General features: G+C 48.1%; 1 protein-coding gene across 1 annotated transcript in view; it reads right to left on the reverse strand.

Annotated features, from left to right (window-relative positions):
* Positions 1-211: 211 nt before the first annotated feature.
* The window catches only part of ZNF618 (zinc finger protein 618), a 131377-nt gene continuing 109638 nt past the window's right edge, over positions 212-21950 (reverse strand). The window contains exons 13-17 of the mRNA XM_025050435.1: positions 18961-19044; positions 16803-16847; positions 15678-15755; positions 8589-8690; positions 212-7966 (exon numbers count right to left, since the gene is read on the reverse strand). Of these exons, the coding sequence (XP_024906203.1) occupies positions 6450-7966; positions 8589-8690; positions 15678-15755; positions 16803-16847; positions 18961-19044 (1826 nt within the window). The 3' untranslated portion in view covers positions 212-6449. The remainder of the gene's footprint in view (positions 7967-8588; positions 8691-15677; positions 15756-16802; positions 16848-18960; positions 19045-21950) is intronic.

A 21950-nucleotide genomic window follows, 5' to 3' on the forward strand; every position in this document is an offset into this window, starting at 1 on the left:
ACAGTGGCTGAGCTGGGTCTGGTGCCGGAGGTGAACAATGAGCTCAGATAAACGGTTGACAGCACTGATCTCACAGTATCCCCCTTGGGATGGACTCCAGCCGTCACCCCCAGGTGCCCTGCCTCTGGTCCATCTCTACTCACCAGCAGATGCTCTTAAGTGGATGACATGGCCCAAGCCCAAATCCAAGAAATAAAGCCACACACTGCCATCTTCCTAAAGGTTGTTTTATTGTAAAACCATAAATACAACACTGACATGAAATCATTTAAGCAACTGATCCTCTAACCATTAAAAGGATGTCTTTTTGCCTTGGTATCAACCAACTGGGAAATAATGTTGCAATAATTCATGGAGTAGAGGGGTTCTGAATTCTGGCCTGGGGCTTTTGGCGATTTAAGGAACCAAGTGGAACATTCCTCTTCTCCCTGGGAATGTCCCACTTTCAGACAAGAACAGACAGGTAAAAACAGCAACATTTAAACAGCTCAGTTTTAAATTTTATTATTTTGTAAAACTCTTCTCTTTTTCTGTTCCTTTCCTCCATTTGACATCAGTATATGTTTTAAACATCACAAAACTGATTTGGCTGTAAATGGAGAAACGGTACCAAAACAAAGTGAAACAAAAAAAACCAAAGGACAAACAGAAAACCCTTAAATAAACCCTCAAGTTTGGTCTCGGGGGCTTACATATCACACAAGAACCGTCAACTCAACCCCCATGCAATGTGACTCCTTGTAGAATTGTTGGATCCACAGGTTTTTGGATCCACACTGACACAGGAGACTGCAAACAACATCTTTTGTTAATTAACACAGCAAGGGTGACACTAGGTAACTTTTTTTTTTTTTTAAATACAGTACATGGTACACAGAGTCCCAAGATGGCCCTGCATAAACCCCTCGTGGAGACTTGAGCCAAGCACTGGCTGTTTATAAAAATATTGTGTTGCTACAAAAGTATAAATTAATGCTACCGGTATTAAGAAATATTAAACACATAAAACTTATAAGGATTAAGAAAAATATTCATTAATACCTGTAGAAAACTCTGGCCTAAAAAAGATATTTTTTTGTGTTTGTTTTTTTGTAAATTTTTTTTTGTATTTTTTAAAGATGACTTGAGTTTCTTGCACTCGAAGAGAGAGACACAGTCCGATGTGCCTATGGTATTGCCTAGAACATCTTAACTACTGAGAAAGGATGTGGGGTGCACACACTTGGTTACGGAGTGAGGTGTGGGAGGGAGGGGGCACCAAGGCTTTCTCAAGGTTTACCTGATGTGAAAGAGTCACTGATGTGAAGTTGTGGGGAAAAGAAAAAGGTAGGATCAGAAGAGAACTGAAAATAATTTATACTTTTTAAAAAATATCTCTGCTTCAGGTGTTTGTACAAAATTATTTCCTGATGCTCGGGATCTGAATGGCCCTGGACGTGCTGCCTGGTGGGTTTGAGCGCCTCCAGCCCCGCAGGTCCCTCTGTCTCCTGGCTGGTGAGTCCCAGCCCCACACCAGTCCACGAGCTTGCTCACTGTTGGGGAACCCAGCCACCCTAGCTGGGTGGGAGGGAGGGTCCCAGGTAGGAGACTGGCTGGCGCCTGGGTTGTGAGAGGAGCCCCTCCTTCTGGCCGGTCTCAGACCCAAAGGTCTCTGCCAACCTGGACTTCAGGAAGTGCCACAGGGATCCCAGGCCCCTGAGGTTGCAGTCAAGGCTGGGCTGTGCCCCTATAAGGAACTTTGGTTTGAAGAGTCAAGGTGCCCGGTGGGACGCATGGATGGATAGGACCCTCATGGATCCTGATGGTGATGCCCAACTGCAAACCTAGCAGATCCTTCTCTATACAGGAATTGACTCTTTAAAGTGACACTGTGGTTGCGTCAATATACAAACAGCGACCTAAGGATTTTCACTCTTATCAAAACGGAAGCAGAACCTTTGCACACAGAAACCACAGGGCCCCTTTAAGAAAAGGCAGACCTCTATCGACTACGACCCTCAAACCCTATGAGAGATAAAGCAAAACAACGACGAAACCGTCCAGAAAATTCTGAAAAGGGGAAACCAGGAGGGCAACATAAGAGGGAAAAACACTGTTATCATTGGTTCACCATAACTGGCCTAGCAAACATTAGCCACAGTGAAGAGAGGGGCAGGCCCCGTTCCAGTTCTCCTGCTGGCCCAGATGAATACAGGTGGCTAGGGCAGGGCTGGCAGGGCTAAGACAGGAGCCCCCCACCTACTGTCTCCAAGGGACAGCCTGAGCCTTACATAGCCTCTTGGTTCTGTCTAAAGCAGCAGGCTGTCTAGGAGCCTTTCCTCAGGTACATCCCAGGGGCACAGGCATTGCCCTGTTCCCAAGGCAGGGGCACAGCTATGAACTCGATCCAACTCAGTGTGGCAGGAGGCTGCCCACCATGCCCAGTGCACCTCATCTTCCTGTCTCTGCAAGCACATCCATCGGGATGACACTATCCAGGTACTGGCCCCTTCTAGGCCATTTCTCATGGGACCTCCCTTCTCCATCTGCATCCCAGCTTCATTTCAACCTTTCTTGTGAACCTGTGGATCCCACAGAGTGTGTGCTGTATCTTTGACATCTCTCCAGGTGCTCACTCTCCAAGGAGTCTAGTCCAAGTCCAGGTGGGAGCATGTGGCCTCCCGCAAGCATAGGGGACTCCTAAAGACACAAGTTTGGCTTACTAGTAGAAACTATAGTTCACGGAGCTTTTCTCTGGTGTTTCTTGAAAGTGCAGGAGATAAAAGAGCGAACTGAAGGAGAGAACACCTGCCAGTCTACGGACCTGATGTCAAAAAACAAAATGTCCTTCCTTGAATCCTAAAAACTCATAACTTCTCAATTGCGTCATCATACCCTTTTCGCAGCCGAGAGCCAATCTCTGTGAAGCATGAGGACGTCAGGCAGGCTAGATGCAGAGTCAGGTGGCCCTTTCGTTTTGTTTCTTGGTTCCTAACTACCCCCAGGAAGGAGGCCGGGCTGATTGACCTAGGCACAGGGAAGGGAGAATAATGTCGGGACAAGAGCATCCACTCACGATGACTGGGATGGCATCGCTGCTCTTGGTGCAGCCAAGGCCCCCGGGCTACGCCAAATCTGAGAGACCACCCACGAGGCGTGGTCCTTGGCTTGGGCTTTGGTGGTGAAGCTAACTGACCTTAGATGAAGGGCAAGACCCCTGTAGAGTCTCCTCTGGGGTCTGTGTATACCAAAACAAAGACCAGTTCTGTCCTAGGAATCACATGGCTTGAGACGAGTTGTGTCCAAGTCAGCAGGTAACCGCCTTTGGCTGCCCAAAACATGACACAAATGGTTCCTGGTCTGCCAGCCCCAAGGGCCTGTGGTGGAAACTCCTACAGCAGTCACAGAAGTGGGAAGCAGAAAAACAAAATCTTTCCGAAGGTTAATGCCAGGTTGGGAGCCTGGAGATGAACCGGAAAAGCCTATCTCAATCCTTTGGCTGAGCTAGAACTTGAATAAGGTGGATATTGCTGGAAATCAGAAGCCCAGTGTGAGATCTTTGGGTTTTGTTAAGCTGTTCATTGCGGCAGGATTTGCACTATGGGAATTACCTGCATAAGAAAGCAGGCTGAGGGGGCACCTTCGTACAGTCTCTCTTGCTGGTGGCAGCAGTTTCTGAGGAACCAGAGATTGCAAGAAAAAAATGACTACCTGCCACCTTGTTACCACATCCAGATAAGGCAGCCCCAGGAGACAGCTTCAGAGTATCCAGTAGCTTTCACGTCAAGCTTGCAGAGCAAGTCAAGTCCTAAGGATTGAACTGAGGTGGAAAGGAAGAACAGAACAGGAGGTGACACATATGACGAGATACCTAATGTCTAGTAAGACTTAACTCGAATTTTCATTCTAGAGGGCAGATATCCCGTGTTCCAAAGAGAAGAATGCTGAGTGCTCGAATGCGTATCTGGGCTTGGTCTCTGATGGCTTTGCAAGAAAGTGAAATGCCTACCTTCTAACAGCTGGCCCAATAACGGGGCAACGCCAGCACAGCTCTCCTCTAAGGAGGAGGATGGGCTCCATGGCTCTGCTCCCACTGACCACACAAGTCGGGCAGCGATGACTCTCCTTGTGTGGTTAAAGTGCCAGGTCGCGGACCCTTTCCCAGCAGCAAAGCAAAGCTGAAGGGACCTTTAGCTGTAGGCACCTGTTACTCATCAGCAACCCTGCAGCACCTTCTGGAATGTCCCCAAAGGTCCAGTCAAAAAGTCTGCTGATGCTCCCATACGCTCTGGGGAGTGACATTAGATGACTGTCCAGTGCGGGCAGAGGCTCTTCTGATGACATGACCCCAGTTGGAAACCTTGTGAAGGAAACGCCTAGAACTTCTCCAGAGAGGAAATGGCACGGTAGTTCCTGAGACCATGGCTTGCTGGAGAGACTGTGGAAACGGGCCACTTGGATGCAATTCAGTATGTCGAGGACTCAGAGGGTTAGTTCTCATGAGGCAAAGTAAGCAGGCTTGGCCCCAGGGACACTGTTTTTAAACCAATTTTACTTCTCCGTCTGCCACGGACCCGGGGGAGAGGGCTGTTGTACAGTGCTTTTGTAGTCGAGGTATCTCGCAGTTGAGTAATGCTTTATTACCAGGAAGGGATGGAGTGGATTTAGCCCCCACGACGGTGGTCTTTCTCAGCCTGAAGCTGTTGGTGTAACCACCACCTCCATCTCACAGCCATGGGTGTCGGAAGATGTGAGAGCATTTTATTCACTGAGAGGTGGGGTGGGAGGCTGAGCATTGATCCTGACAGAACCACCTCTTGTGAGGGGACAGGGGCCACCCTCTCAGCATTTGGACTGAGTGTATAGAACCTAAACTGCTCATGGAGAGAAAAGCCTAAAGATATCTTTCACAGCATTGAGTTGAATGTGGCCTAATGCCATTCCACCCTCAAGACATCAATCGTTTGGCCCACAAGGCACCGCGCTCAACTATTGTCCTGGAAGGAGGGCTGTGGGCAATGGAACTGCCGGAACCCCTAGGGTCCTGGTGGGGAGGAGAGGTCGTGGGTCTGAGGTGTGATGGATGTGAACACGGATCATCTCAGGAGTCCCGGCTGAGCTGGAAGTGTCAGTGATGTGGCGAGTAGTGTAATGCACTCTGGGTATAGAAATCAAACATTCGCAGTACCAGACACAGCAAGCCAGGAGGGCAGGTCTTCCACTTACATTCAGGAAACTCCTAAGCCACATGCTTCCCTATGGCTTCCACCAAACCCCACATCTGTGAAACCTGTGACTCCAACCCCACTTCTGGTTTCCAAACAGCACAGCCAAGTTCATGGTCTTGGCTGTTCGAATACACGAAAACTGGGCTGTACAGGGAAGGCTAATACAAACCTTAGGATAGTGAATATACCACTGAGATGAGCTAGTTTACAGTGTGACTTGAGGAAAAGGGCATTTAAAAAAAAAAGACTTCCAAAACATAAGTTATAGACATTCAGTGCCTCCTAGCAGAGTCTAAATCAAATTTGAAAAAAGGAAAAAAAAAAAGAAACCAAAACCAAAACCCCCAAAAAAACAAAACAAAAAAAAGTAAAAACTGCTAGAATGTTAGGAAAAAAGTATTAAGGAGTGGAGACAGTATCTATACTTCTCTGAAAAATGTCTTTTTTTCTCTTATATTAAAAAGCCAAAAGTCAGCTTTATATTCTTAAAGTCTCCTTTCCTGATTTGGGGAGATAGATAGGTGTGTTTCTAAGGCGGCTGCCCCGTGACACCCAAGGGCGTCTCAAAGGCAGCAGCTCAATGCCCTGAAGGTGAACAAGAACAAAGTCCAGTGCAGAAACTGTCCATCTGATGCAGTTTGGAGAATCCATGGCAGGGCAGCTGGGGTGGGGTGGGTGCATTAGGGTCAGGAGGGCTTGGAGGAGGGGACGGAGGAAAAAGGGGGACCATGGGGTGAAGGACAGAAAGTGTCAAGTCACTTCAGATCTCAGCTGCCTGAACAATTTACGACATCAGCGTTCTACCAATCTGCACACCTGAAAACGGAGTCTTTAAAGCCCCTTACTGAGAAAAGGTGAAGCATCTTCCCTCTTTCCCGAACACTCAGCTTTCCTGACACACCCAGCTTAATGCACATGCGCCCACGAGCGGGCGAGCGTGCATGCACCAGGGTAGTATGTGTGTGCATGTGTGCGTGAGGCTTCTGTGGCCTCACAGATGAGCACAGATCCCCAGGCCGCACCCACAGTATGTGTGCTTGCACACATCCGTACGGGTGTGGGTGTGCACGCACATGCACACACACACTGAAAAAAGCACTTAAGTTTCCAGGGGGCATTTATGATGAGGTCCACAGTGTTTAGAACTTAAATTCCTTTTCTTTGTTTGCGACAGTGTTGTGTGTTTTTTTTTCTTTTTACCGTTCTCTTCTCTCTTTATTTTTTTTGTTCCAAACTAAAGTCTTAAAGCATGTTGGATTTCAGAAACATGAGTTTGTTCATATCTTCCGGACTGAGCAGTCGCCTCCTTTTGATTAGAAGTGCCTGTTCACACATATTTACACATCCGCTCCTGGCCCCCACGGCCGGAACCGCGAGGAGCCAGAAGGCGAGCTTGGCGAGTTTCGTGTGCTTTTGGGTAACGCACGACCAGTACTGGAAGAGATCAGGGGTAGCCTGGAAGAGGGGCTCCTGCAGGTAATCGTATACTTCATTCTTCCCCAGGCGATCGTCTTCCTGAGCTGTGGGGTTCTCGCCGGTGGCAGAGCGGGGCTTCTTGGTGGCGGGCTCAAAGTCAGCCTCCTCTGTCCAGGACTCCTTGACCTCATTGATGAGCTCGCACACCTTGCCGATGATCTCCTCATGCTGGTAGGGCGGGACAGGGCGCAGCTTCTGCTGCGGGTCCAGGATCATGGCCACCTTGTGTGCCGGGTGCACCTTGAAGTTCTCCTTGAGGGCCTCCAGGAAGAGGTGGCACAGCTTGCTGACGGTGCCCGCGTCATTGGCCTTGGCGGTGAACAGCTTCTCCAGCCTGACATAGGTGGGCAGCACCAGCTGCAGGGTGGGCTGGCTCTCATTGCTCAGCTCAATGACCGCCTGCTTCACTGGCGTCAGGATGGCTGCCAGGTTGCTGAGCAGATGCTTGTTGAGGCTCTGGATGAGGTTCATCTTCTTGGCCCGGCTGTAGAATTCACAGATCTGCTCATAGCGCTCGTGCACCAGCAGCAGCGAGTCCGTGACCGAGTTCCAGCAGGGTGGTGGCGAGGTTTCCTCCAGCGACCCGAAGGTCTCCTTTGCAAGGCCTGTGGAGCCCGCCAGGTCCTCACACACATTCAGCAGCTCGATGACCTCGTGCATGCTGCGGGCCTGCAGCGTCCGCTTGCTCAACACGCTCTGAACCACCGAGTTCAAGGCACAGGCTGAGCAGCGGAGGCACATGCCGGCCTTGGAGAAGGCGGACGCGCTCACCCGGCAGTCCGTCACGTACACTGTCCGGATCTCTGACATCACAAACTCCGACAGCACATTCTGCACCCAGTGGTGCACCAGGTCGCCACTGTCACGAATGTCCGCGCCCTTCACTCCCAGCACATAGCTCTTGATGTGGTTGCCCTCAGCCTGGTAGGCTGTGAGGATGTAGCAGGAGTCAGGGCCAACACTCTGTGAGTGGCAGGTAACGCCAATGCCCAGGCAGGCGTTGCTGCCCAAGGCACACGTCACCTTCACCTTCACCTGGTTGTACATGCGCGGCAAGTGCTTCAGTGCCAGCGTGTTGAAGTTGCCCAGGATCTCGGTGACCGAGAAGGCCCCATAGCGGGCACCACTGTCCACCAGCGTCTGGGCCAGTTTCAGGAACTCCTTCCCACTCACCACACTCAGCGCACCCAAGTCTGCGCACATGACCCGCAACAGCCGCTCTGCGATGTTCTGCCGCTCCTTCTCAGGGATCATGCTGTTAGGTGTTAAACCACTGGTCGTGGCTGGCAAGGGATACAAGGAGAGATGTCATTAATCCTGGCATTTGAGGCTCCTTGGTCTGCCAGCAGCTTAATACTCTAAGCATCTATTATTAGGAATTAGGAGCTTTTATTTTGCACACAGGCTGGTGGTGCTGGCTGTCTTTAACATACGAGTCTCGTGGAAATAAAATTTACCGGTATGTGTGAAATACTTGCTACATGTGTCATTCACCTACACTTTTGAAGCCAACTAGTCTAACCTCTCCTCAGTTTAAAAATGGCCTCTAATAAAGGAATATCTAGTGAATATAATAAATGAGGCCACAATGTCAGAAAAGAACAGCCAAGTGAAGTGGTGAGAGCAGATTCCAGTTCCGATTCTGTCACTAATTTGTGTTCTGTGACCACAAACAGATCACCTCCTCTCCCCAGGCCTCCTTCTGCCCATCCCGTGAGGTTATGATTCACAAACAAGGTCTTAGGTGTGAAAGTGCTTTGGAAACTGTTGTGCATGGTCATTTGTCATCATGGGAGGCACAGGTGGTGGGGATGAGGGGCGGAAGGGAACAACCCATGTGGGGGATGGAGGTGCGTGGGGCAGACCTCCATGAGTCCCCCGGGCTCCCCGCTGGGAGAGACCTACTGTTGTTGGCACTGTTCCTCTGGGCCTGGGGTTTCCACTTCTCTTCCACGACAGCAGGTGGCGATCGCGACTGGTTGGAGGCGATGTTATTCTCATTGTCCGCTGTGGGCACAAAGGAAATAGTGTGTTAACCCAAAAATATAGGAGCCTCGTGGACTGACAAGACGAGAGCTAGGGCTCGGTGGGTACAGGTGAAACACAGCCTCGGGGACTCAGGCCTGGGTCCCAATCCTGGCTCCTCATTACACAACTATCTTCTGTTTGTCAAACCTCATTTTTATCATTTGGAAAAATGAAGACAATCACACAGCTGTGACGAAATTGCTGGAAGGCTAACGAGATAATGCAGCCAACGAGCTGAGCACAGTGCCCGGCAAGGACTTCGTGCTCAGTGAGTGGGAATCGCTATACCCGCGTCTGGCTGGGAGGCCTCACACCCACACATAACCATGAAGTTCTAGCTCTGAAATAGCCAAGAGGTGCCAGTTACACCCCAAGTGGCCTAAAGCATCTCACACTCTCACTTCTTCAAAGTGTGTTTTTGTCTTTTCAATATATTTACTAGAAATTCATTTTATGAGGCTTGCATTACTCTGAACCCAAACTAGAGGAAAATATTACAAGAAAAGAAACCACTGACCACCATCCCTCATAAACATACACACAAAAATCCTTAATAAAACATTAGCAAACTAACTACAGTAAGAAAAAGAATACGTCACGATAAGTGGAGTTTATCCCAGAAGTGCAAGTTGGGGTTAAAACTTGAAAACCAATCAGTGTAATTCCCTATACTAAGAGAAAAAAAGAAGCAGAATGACCTCCATAAATAATAATGCACAGTAAAATGTGACAAAATTCAACATCCATTCATGACATGAACTCTCAGCAAACTAAGAGAAGGAAACTTCTTCGACTTGATAAAGGGCATCAAAACAAAACAAAACAAGTTTACTAACTTGATAGAAATAAAAAAGAATTATAAGGAAATACTATTATGGAATACATAATATTCCAACAAATTAAATGACCTGAATGAAACAGAAAAATTCTTAGAAAGACATAAACTCCCAAAACCAATTTAAGAAATAGAAAATCTGAAAAAAAAAAAAAAAAGAATCAGTAATCAAAATACTTCCTACACATACACACACAAAGAAGTCCAGATTCATATGGCTTCATTGGTGAATTCCATCATATATTAAAGGAACTCTTCATAAATTTTTCCCAAAAAAGAAGAGGAAGAAACACTTCTTAATTCATTTAATGAGGCGAGCATTATTATGACACCAAAATCAAACAAAGAAATTATAAGAAACTACAGCCCACTATCCCATATGAATACAGACACAAACATCCTGAATAAAATACAGCAGACCAAATGTGGCTACATATATATAACAGATAATACACCATGACCAAGTGAGATTTATTCCCGGAATAAATAGTTGGCTCAACATATAAAAATCAACATAATATACCTTATTAATAGAATGAAGGACAAAAATCACACGATCATCTCAACAGATGTGGAAAAAGTATGACAAAACCCAATACCCTTTTGATGATAAAAAGATTCCACAAAGTAGGAATCAAAGGGACCTTTTCAACTTGATAATGGACATCTATGAAAAACCCACTGCTAGTACCACACCTAATGGTGAAACATTGAAAGCTTTTCCCTTAAGATGAGGAACAAGAAAAAAACATCCATTCTCATCTCTTCTACTCAACATGTATTACAGGTTCTAGCAAGGGCAATTAGAAAAAAAAGAATCTACACTGCAATGGAAGAGAAGCAGCAAAATGATCTCTATTTGTAGATGACATGATGTATGTATAGAAAACCTATGCAATACACACACACACAACTATCAGAACTAATAAATGAGTTCAGCAAGGTTACAGGAAACAAGGTCGATATATATGAAAAAAATCAATTTTTTTCTCTATAATAGCAAATGAACACTGAAAATTAAATTAAGAAAATAATTTCATTTACAATAACATCCAAAAGAATAAAATACTGAGGAATAAATTCACAAAAGAAGTGCAAGATTTGTACACTGAAAACTAACGACACTGTTGAAAGAACCCAAAGACATTCCACGCTGATGAATTGAAGACGATATTTTTTAAAGGGCAATAACCCCAAAACTGATCTAGATTCAATACAATCCTTATCAAAATCCCTGCTGGCTTTTTATAGAAACTGACAAGCTGATCCTAAGATTCATGTGGAACTCTAAGAGATGCAGAATAGCCAAAACACTCTTGAAAAAGAAGAAAGTTGGAGGGCTCGCACTTTCTGATTTCAAAACTACCACAAAGCTACAGTAATCAAGACAGTGTAGTATTGGAAGGACAAAGACAGACATATGGATTGATGGAATAGAAATCAGAATCCAGAAATAACCCTCGCACGTGTGGTTAATTGATTTTCAATAAGGGGGGGACCAGAAAAATTCAATGGGAGTAAGAATAGTCTTTTCAAAAAATGGTGCTAGGACAACTGTATATCCACATGAAAAAGGATGAAATTGGATCCCTATCTCACACCACATAGAAAAATTAACTCAAAATGGAATATAGGCATAAATGTAAGAGCTAAAACTATAAAACTTTAAAAGAAAAGAAGAGTTAAGTCTTTGTGATCTTGGGTTAGGCAATAGTTTCTTAGAGATCACACCAAAAGCATACAACAAAATAAATAAATAAATGAACTTCATCAAATTCAAAGACTTCTGCTCTTCAAAAGATAGTATCAAGAGAGTAAAAAGGCAACCCAAAGAATGGGAGTAAATATTTGCAAATCGTATATCTATAGAGGTCTTGTATCTAGAATATGTCAAGAACACTCGCAATTCAATAATAAAAAGAGAAAAAAACTCAATTAAAAAATGGGAACAGGATCTAAAAAGACATTTCTCCAAGGAAGATATTCGAATGGCCAATAGCACATGAAAGTATGTTCCACATTATTAGTCACCAAGAATATTTAAATCAAAATCACAATGAAATACCACCTCATGTACACAGGATGAATATAATAAAAAAAATCAGATTATAACAAGTCATCGAGGATGTAGAGGAATCAGATCCCTCATACACTGTTGGTGGGAATGTAAAAATCCCTCTCTAGAAATCACTCTGGCACTACCTCAAATGGTTAACCACAGGATTACCATAGGACCCACCAGCATGTCTACTCCTAGGAATATGCCCACAGAGTTAAAAACATATGTCCACATAAAGAACTTGTACTTGAATGTTCATAGCAGGTTTATTCATAGTAGCCCCAAACTGGAAACAACCGAAATATCCATCAATTGGTGAACGGATAAACAAATTGTGGTATATCCAAACAATAGTACACCACGGAGAAATAAAAAAGGGGCATCGCTGATAAAATGGAACAACATGGATGAAGCTCAAAAGTATGCTAAGTGAAAAGAAGTCACACTCGGAAGACTAAATACCGTATAATTCTATTTATATAAAATTCCAGTAAAAGAAAGACTATGGCAAAAGAAAGCAGGTAGGGGCTGGGAGGGTGAGTGAAGGAAGGGGCTGGCTGCCAAGAGGCAGGAGAAAACATCTTAGGCTGATAGGAATGTTATATGTTTTGGCTGCGATGGTGATTAAATTATCTACATTTGTCAAAACCCATTCAACGGTACTCTTAAAATTGATATAGTCTATTTTTATAAATTATATCTCAATAAATCTGATTTTAAAAATAACTGAAAAAACCACCTATTCAATGAGTAGTAACAGTGGTTAGCTTTGAGTAATGAGACTATGGCTGATTCTTCATTTCCTAATTTCTCTGTATTTTCCCAATTTCTTTTAATGAATAGATATTACATTTAAAAAGAGGAAGCACAAATTTAAAAATGGAAACCAGTAGCCGTTCTTATTGACTTTCTTCACTAGAGGTACAGGGATTTGAAAGACCTGGGTTTGAACCCAGCTCTGCCATGGCTGTGAGTATGACCTTGAGTTAGTTCCTTCAACTCTCTGGGCCTCAGTTTCCCTTTTTCTCTCTAAAATGCTGGTGCTGGGCAAGCTGCAGGGTGATTCCCTCATTCTCTGGCTTTCCACAAGACTGGGAATAGAGATTATTCAACCTAGCAGTATAAAACAATGTCTAGTATTGGTTGATTAAAAAATGGGTGAGATACTCAGTAAATGCTCTGTGAAAAAGCTTGATTTACAGCTTGAGCAGGAAATAAGATGTACTCAGTGTGGCTATCCCTATGCACCACAGATAAACACACACGTGCACACAGATACATATACATGCATGCAGGCAGGCAGGCACACATACACATCTGTAAAGGATTGGATGCAAAGGTGGAATAAAGGCTATCTCCCAGGGAGGGACCAGTGCAGGAAGGAGAAAGCGGTTATTTCTGGCAGGGGATGGAAAAATAGACACCTGTTGCTGTTCGGTCTTAGAATGTCCCACAGCCCTGAACATGTTATCTTTAGAACATGCACCCAGCCTGTGGAAAGCACTGGTTAGCCCGCTTTACAGATGAGAAGACTGGGGCCCAGAGAGGTGAAGGGGCTCAAAGGGATTAGAAATCAAGTGTGGCCATTCTCAAATCCTAAGACTGCAGCTGCCAACCTGTCTGCCACCTGGGTGAGTCCCCACGCCTCTCCTGGCTGTGGTTCTCTCAGTTTCTGAACAATGAGATGATAATGTCAGCTTGCGAATAGGCTTGTTCAGGAGATCTGATGAAAATAACCAGACCTGACACACAGTAATCAGTCACTAAATGTTAGCTATCTTTAGTATTATCACTACCAAAACGTGCTCCTGAACTGTTAGAGGAGGCAAGACAGGTTTCTCTACAGCACAGGAAGGAAGTTTATTAGCAGGAATTACCGTGTGCCATTCAGCAGCCTCTTAATGAGATTGGTGTTATTCGAGGCTGATCCCCCTTATCAGCAGCACTGTGAACTGCACAGATCATGACGCTTAATTTCTCTCTATGGAGTCAATCCTTTAATCCCGACTCAGCCTGGCTGGGATTCTGCCTGGCTTTGCACTGGATTGCCTCCTGCATTCTCTGCTAGCACTGGACCAGAACAAAGCAGCCCAAAGCTCGTTGTAGAAAACAAGTTGAGATGCTCGGGGGAGGTGGGGCCACCACAAGGTGCAGCCTCGATTTGCATTTTAATGGCCTCTGCCCAAGAGCCTGAGGAATGGGGAAGTACAGGTACCCGGACTCTTCCCTAATTAGCCTCAGCTTCCAGAAGCTGGCAGAGGCACAGGTGGAGGGTTGGGGTTTCAGAGCAGGAGGAGTGAGGGGCTGGGCCGTGGGAGTCTCGGTGTGCTCAGGCAGTGGTCCCTGAGCAGCCTTCCAATTGCTGTCACTGTTCCCCATAAGGTCAAGTCTAAATGCCCTGGGCCGGCATTCAAGGCATTCCCTGGCACAGGATGATTGACAGCAAAGGCGAGGAGGAGGTGTGAGACACCTGTAGATGGAGCCTTGGTGTGAGGACGGCAGCTGGAGATTGCAAGTTTATGTGCCCTTGTGTTACAGATGGAGACTCTCAGAGAGCGGGACAAAGGTTCCTGCCCGAAGTCACAGGGCTTAGAGGCACACCAGAGGATGCAACTCACATGTCTTGACTGCCAATCCAACTCTGTCCTGTTTTAATAAGTCCATTAGAATAAATAATAGGCTCCCCAAAAGATCATGTGAATTAGTATAGAGCAGATATCCAATAAACACATCCTGAATGAATGAACGAATGAAGAAATGAATGAAGATCACACTAACAGTACCTAACCTAAAGGAGAGTCTAGTCCTGTACTAGTCAGGCCAGACCTAGAAGATTATATGGAAAACTTGAAAACCTAAAAGAGATACAAACAATAATAATATAAACAACAGAAATAACAACAGCTCCTCTTACTGAACCTTTCTCTCATCACTTCCAGTGCCTCCAGAGCGTTACTCTGGGGAAGGGGTGGCGGGGACAGGACAGCTAGCTGCCTCCCCAGATTCCTGTTTCCCTTTGCAGCGTGCTGGGCTGTCCCTGGGCAGTGGCTCTGGGCATTTGTCCTGCCCCTGGAATCTGAGCTTATATGACATGTGTCACTTGCCATCTAAAGAGGTAAAAAATGAAGCATGCTCCTTTCAAAAAAAAAGACCCAGGGGAGGATGAAGCCACACAAAGGAAGGACCCTGGGACCCTGAATCATCATGTGGGAGGCCACTCAACCAGGACACTTGTATTAGGCTGTGATGTGACTGAGAAATGATTCCGTTAAAACCACTGAGAAGTTTGGATTTATCTGTTACGGCAAACAGTGCTTCCCTGACTCAAAAAGAAATTAGACCAGAAGTGGGATGCTACTGCGACAAAACCTAAAACTGGATGTTATCTGTTGGAAGGCTGGGTGGTCTGGAGTGAGGGGACTGATGCTGCCAGCTGGAAAGATGGCAAAACAGCGGATAAAAAGGTTATCTGGACAGCAGGCTACAAGCCTGTACTCGAGCAGTGGTTCTCAAAGCACGGTCCCAGGACTAGCAGCAGGGGACGGTCCGAGGACTAGTCAGAGATGCAAATCCTAGGCCGTATCCTAGGCCTATGGAATCTGAAATTTGTGCTTTAACAAGCCCTCCTGGTGAGTGATGCCTGCTCAAGTTTAAGGACAGCTGCACTGTGGGCCGGAGCGGCACAGTGACTGTGGCTGCGCTGAGACGGAGCTTAGGCACAGGCTGCCCAGGCTGATGCCTCCCCACTCCCAGCTCCTGCCTCTGCTCACCCTGATCTCAAACCACACTCAATTTCCACACTGATGTCTCTTTCCTGGCCAGCTTCTACTTGGCCTTTAGGCTTAGTACTGGAGCCACAACCTTCCAGAAGCCTTTAGCTCCATGCCTGCTCTCTGTGTTCCCTCTGAGCCTACTGTGTCCCCAGAGCACCGCCCTCCCCACGGCCCCCCGTGTTATAACTGACTAGGGCTCTGCGAGGGCAGGTCTCAAGTCCTGTGACCATTTCCTAGGAAAGAACAGTCTTCCCTGGGGGCCTCAGGCTGGCTCTGCTGTGGGCCACTGGGCCCCTTACCTGCGTGCGACTGCATGTGCTCCAACAGGTTGTTATAGAACTGGAACTGGATCCCACAGGCGCCACAGGTGTAAGGTTCTGGGGGGACAAACGAAGCAGTCCTGTTAGGGGCAAAACAAAACCGGACACCTTTCTGCTGGGCTTTGGGCAGATTTGGAACTGGGAACCCAAACACACACTGGGGCTCCGGGCCCAGCCTGTCTGTCCCCATCACTAACTAGTGAGGAAGAGGCTGGGGGGAGGAGGGAGCAATGGAGAGAGGAAGACGTGCAGATAGAGAGACCATCTAATGCAGTCAGGCAGCAGCTATTTACTGAGTGCTTACTGTGTGCCAGGCACTGTTCTGGGCACTGAGGATGGGCTGCGGGAGGACAGCGCTAATGGACCAGGAGCTCTCTTAAGCAGAGACCACGTCTTATTGGTTCCACAGCCCATCTCGCTGCCTGTGGAAGCACACGGATGTCACTGTTTGCTGAGTGAACAAATGAACGAATGTATGAATGAACCAAAACGAGACAATGGACGCAGAGGGCAGGAAAGGGAGGGGAAGAAGAAGCAAGAGAAGAGGGTAAGAAGTAGAGAAAGCCACAGGAAAGCAAGAAGAGGATAAGATGTGGAAAAGGAAGAGGAGAGAGGGGGCAGAAGGGAAGGGAGAATGAGAGTATATGCAGCCATGGGAACTAGTCTGCCAGTGAGCTATTAACTTCCATCTCCGTGTTCCAACGCTCAAGTCAGTGCCTGGCACAGAGATGAGGGATGAAGAAGAAAGAAAGAAGAGGTGCAAAGGAGGGTAGGGAAAAGAGAGGAAGGGAATGGTTGACAATGACAGGAAGTGTCCCGAGGCTGCCACAGTGGGCAGGAAGGAGGAGGTCTGTGTTCCTGCCAGGGTTGGGGGAGGGGAGCAGAGGCAGGCTGCCCACGGTCAGGGCTCTGCCCTGTCCCCGCCCAAACTCCTCCACCCGCCTGGGGCTGGGTCCTCCTCCTGCCTCCACCAGCTGCCCGGTCTGCCTGGGAGGGTGACCCAAGGGCAGATGCTCTGAGGAGGCCCCAAGAGCATGTGGCCAGCTGAGTTCATTCCCTGCCCTGTCTCGCCCTCTCCAGCCCACCGATGGGACCACGACTTACTCTGTAGGAGAGGGAAAGTATTGGAAATCAGGGGACTTGCAGTTTCTGCAAAAGAGAAACAGTTTAGCTAAGTCTCTTCCAGTCCTGGTGCTCTGAGACAACTGTCATTCTTTCCATTCTTAATAAGTAGTAAGCCAGATGGGGCTCTCGGAGGAGGGGGAGCATCTGAGCCAGGCTCACATCCTGTAGCATCGGGGAGGGCAAGATCAGCCAGGGCCATCCCTCTAGGACATGCTCAACTCTCAAAAAGTGAGCTCACAGAATGTACGAAGAAAATGTCCAGGCGTGGCTGCCCACCTTAGAACAGGCAGATGCGTCTAGGTCCTGGCACTGGGATGGGAATGTTTGGCACCAAACACCAGAGCAGCCACAGCGAGGGCTGTGCTTTTGAGGGCTTCTGCCTGCCGGGACGTCCCCCACGCTTCCTGGTGTCGTCAGGTGAGCCTCAGATGCAAGAGGAAGCAGAATGGGGCCAGATGGACTAGGCCGGGGATCCTGGCTCCACCACTTATAAGCTGGGGACCTGGGGCAACAATCGACCTCTGCTGAGCCTCAGCTTCCTCATTCAAAAAGTGGAGCTAACACTGACCCCCTCCCCATCCCCCGCCCCGGGGCTGTGGTAAGGATGAAAACAAGTAAGACACACACAGCTCTGAACACAGGCCAGGCACACAGTAAGCGCTTAATAAATGGTGGCTGCACTTTACACCGTCATTCCCAATTCTGAATATCAGCTCAGGGGGAAGGAGAGGCAAGGGATGCAGCCCCGCTGGCTGAGAGCAAAGGCTCCCAGGAGACCATGGTTCTAGTCCTGGCTCTGCTACTTATTTCTCTGTGGCCTTGGGCAAAACTCCATCACTTTTAGGCCGACCTCTTGCAGAGGCTGCTGGATTACATTTTTCAAAAAGGTGAAGCAGCTTGGAAAAGCCGATGTGCTCTGTACGGTTTAAGGGATCCTGTCAACATTCTTGAGGCTCTCACAGCATACCTCTCACTACCTTGCTCGGGGCACTCATCCGATCACTCGGTTTACTTAAAAACAAAAACAAAAAACCACCAAAACAGCTCACCATGTGAGTGCTTACATAATCTATGCCAGGACACTCGCTGAATGTTCACCAGCGCAGGGACATGTGTGCTATTCCCACTTTACAGCGGAGAAGGAAGTAAGGGGCTAGCCCGAGTCACCAGCTCACCGGTGGTAGAGCAGGGTTTGAACTTTGGCTGGAGATGTTAGCTGGAGCTCAGATTACTATGCAGAAGCCTCCATGTTCGAGTCTGTTCTCCTGGCTATTTCATAAAGGCCCCTGGCGATCAGCCCGCATCTACCATCCATCTACACCCAAGCAGTGCTCAGGACATGCTGGGCACAGGCTGACACCTAATACAGCAAATGAAACTTCAACTGTGCAAGAGAGTGGGTGCCTTTATATAACCAAAGTGTTAAGAATTCTTTTCCCTTTCTGACCTGGATGTCACTATGCAGAACACAGTGCTATGCCTTTCTTGGACAGAGGCTGCTCATGACCACCCACGGCCCTGCAGGCTGACCTGGGTCTGCCTAGGGATAATAGCCTTTGGCTGCTGTGTCCAAGGCACTCTTGGCTCTGCCAGGGTCCTGCAGAAAGCCACCAGGGGGAGCCAAAACACCACCGGGAACCTCAGGCAAACCTTGGGCTGGTGAGGCTGGAAGGGAACCTCTGGATGGCCCTGGTGGGGCCAAAGTGGGGCCAGAACTCAAGACCCACAGCTCTCACTACTGCACCCCCTGTGCCTCTCCTGGGAAGAAACTGGCCACAGTGTTTACCCTAAAAACATAGCAATGGCTCTTTCAAGCCCAACCCTCTGGGGCCATGTGAGTGGATGCTGTGGGCTACTGGGAGGCGGGGAATTCCTCTCTCATGGACAAGAGACAAAGAGGGGCCACAGCCCCTGAGACGCCCTGAGGCCCAGAGGGATGTCCCTGGAAGAAAAGGTTCCTGGGCTTCTGTCCGACCCTGGCCTCCTTCTAATTCCCCAACCCCCGCCTCCTCCCAACACCACCACCATATACCACAAAGACCCAGGCCTGCAAAGCACCTGCCACCATCATGACTGGGAGCAAATGGAGGTGGCAGCCTCAGGACAGGACAGGACAGCCATCACGGGGTACACTCACCGCTGGAGTTTTGGGAACTGCTATTCGTCTCTTCAAAGTGGTTTTGTGCTTTGCTTTCTACTCTCCGACTGAAAGCGCTTTCTGCTGGGTGGGGGACAGGAGAGAGCAAGAGAAAATGATGGTGATGGATCAGCACTAGGTCCAGAGGTGGAGCATCCCAGAGGCAGCTCAGAGGCTGGGGTACCTGGAAAGAGCGATGCTGCGCCTGGGCTGGGGAGGCCCCGGGGCTCTATGCTGGGAGAACCAGCTCCAGGACCACAAACAAGACTCCTCAGCTCTTCAGGCTCACCTGAATTACCTGATACCTTGTCAGGGCCCCAAGACACCCTCCTGACAGTGCCCAGAATGCGTGGAGGTCCAGGCATGGGGGGGATGTGTGGGTGACAAGTCCAAGAGCACACATGAAATCCAGCCAAGTGAGCAGATGGCCTGGATCTCCCATCCTTGGCCCCTGGAGAGCCACATTTGTGACACTGACTAATTTGGACCTGCCCCGCCCTCGCCCCCACTACTCCCTCTGCCACATTCTGCAGTCAAAGGCCTCACAAAGGAGCAGGGAGGATGACAAGACTGCCTCCTGGTGGTGGCTCTGGCAGAGCAGGAGGGCCAGTTGATCCATTTCCACAAGCTGAGTGGTCAGTGGGTGGTGGGGAGGCACCCGCACCCTGGGAGGAAGAACTCGGGCAGCCCCACATCCTGGGAGGCCAAAAACCAGGGGAGGTCTGGACAGCGTTCATCCCAGGGAAAGGATTAGCTCCAGGGTGATGTCTGGAGTATCTCTGCTCACAGGTGGCACTCTCCTGAGTGGCTCAGCCTCTTCTGGGCGCTGTCCGGAAGTCCCAAAGGACAGAGAATAAGGTCCAACAAGTGGAAAAACACGAATTGAGTCCCCACTTCCAGCCCCACCTGCAGAAGGTACTGACACAGGACATCTGAGCTGGAAGGTAACCTGGCTTTTCTAAGCTGCTCTTGGCACAGTGGGATGCTGGAGGATCGAGGGGAATACAGGCTTCTGGGAACGACTCAATTTAGAATGAGCCGCTGACCCAGCCCCTTTCTTAAGGAGAAACAACTTGCACAAGGATATCAAAGGCTCTGCGAAGTTTGGACCAGAATGAGATCCATTTAGCTTTATTTAACTCAGCCATCTCAAACATACTTGGCCACTAAAACCCATTTTTTAAATATTGCATTCCTTAATATCCTTCAAAAACAGTGACTTCAGGAATCCGCTTTGGGAAATGCCACTGTCACCCAGTCTACCCCACGCCAGAACGGCAAGTGCTCATACTGTGGGAGCCAGATCCTCAGGGTGATGGAAATCAGAGGCGGCTCCTGCAGGCCCCGCTCAACGCTCTGTCCCTCGACCCCCACAATACTTCCTGATGCAGCTTCCTTTTTGCAGAGGCTGTCCGCAGCATTGCAAGGATGGCCCTCTCTTCGAAATGTGTTTTTGGAATGCCTGGGCTGAGAGCTACACATTTGCCTCCTTCAAGATGCCATCTGTAAACTGGCGAAGCCCCCAAATTCTGTCTAGGGGCGAGGGCTCTCATTTACTGAGTACCTACTATGTTCCAGGCACTGGTCCAGACAGACACCTTACACCCACGGTTTCCCTTAATCCTCCGGACAGCTCCGTGAGGTTCAAGTTGTCATTTCCATTTTATAGGTGGGGAAAAAAAAGAGGAAAGTGAGATGGTCAAGCTCCTGGGGCTGGACACGCCTTCTCAGATGGCAGAATAAAAAGACTTCATTCTCGAGGCAGATGCTGCTTTTTTAACAACTGATTCCTTTCTCTGTCTTAATCCTTGTGCATGCAGGGGGATGCTTACCCATCTGCGGAGGATCTTCGTGTAGCCTAACCAACACACTGGAAGAACTTAGGAGAACTGAAGTTATAATTAGTTTCCTATTACTCAGTTGATGATGCAAATTTTGATCAGCTATGCCTGCCATAGGCACCTCTGGCTGCAAACCAGTGGACAACACCATAGGTGAGGTCCCACGCACAGATCCATACAACCACACAGGAAGAGCACCTATTCTGGCGTGATGAGGGCAGTGACAACTTCTAGCTCTAACATGCCAGTTCCTGCTCACAATCTGGTGTCCTCTGCCCTGCCTACCTTGTAAACCTAGGTGTGACACCCTTGCCCCCAAGTCTTCCAAGTCACATAAAGGCAACCACAGGCAAGGCCCATAGCTTGCTGATGTTTACTTGGAGACACTGAGTTCTGAGAGCTGCCACAGACCACACAGCCCCTTGCAAGCTGGTCTCTAAGGAAACTACAGTCATAAAAACTCCTAGCCACCAGGTCAAGAGTAAAAAGCAAGATCTGAAAGTCATGATCCCATTATTCAGTTGAGCCAACATCTACCACCAATGAGCCCATGATGAACGGTCTAATATGTGACTACTGCTGCAAAAATACAACAGCTATTGGCTTTTCTCAACACAGTACCTGAAAAACCATTACCTTTAAGGTTGATTAATTACTTACTCTCCTTTTGGGAGATCTAAGCACAATAAGCCTATCTTCCGACATTTTTAAGAACCACATCCTTGCCCAAAAGGAGTCTCCTGAACCAAAGAGTAAAGGCAAGCACAACTAGTCAATTGGCTATGTCACTGGTCCAATCTACTGGACCAGTAGATTTAACTCTGTTCTCAGTTTGATAGCTTGTGGATTTAATAAATGGCTATAGGCCTCTTGAAAACAACTGAAAGGCCCACGGTCCCAGAGGGACCACATCATCACTCTACCCTACATGCCACATATCCAGGCAGGAGGTTCAAGGCTCGTTCCATCCAGGTATGAAGCAGGATTTCTGATAACTGGTACTTAGCACACAGTGCTGCTGTTAACCTATCACTGCCTGTTCACTCTCCTGGAGTCTGAGCCCCTTTCTGCATGGACTCAGAAAACAGTGGAGCTGGTGTCCATCAGTCTCACACTGGGCTACGGTCATGGAGCAATTTCTTGGATAGT

This window comes from Pteropus alecto, unplaced genomic scaffold, assembly GCF_000325575.1.
Source record: "Pteropus alecto unplaced genomic scaffold, ASM32557v1 scaffold226, whole genome shotgun sequence".
Classification (NCBI taxonomy): Eukaryota; Metazoa; Chordata; class Mammalia; order Chiroptera; family Pteropodidae; genus Pteropus; species Pteropus alecto.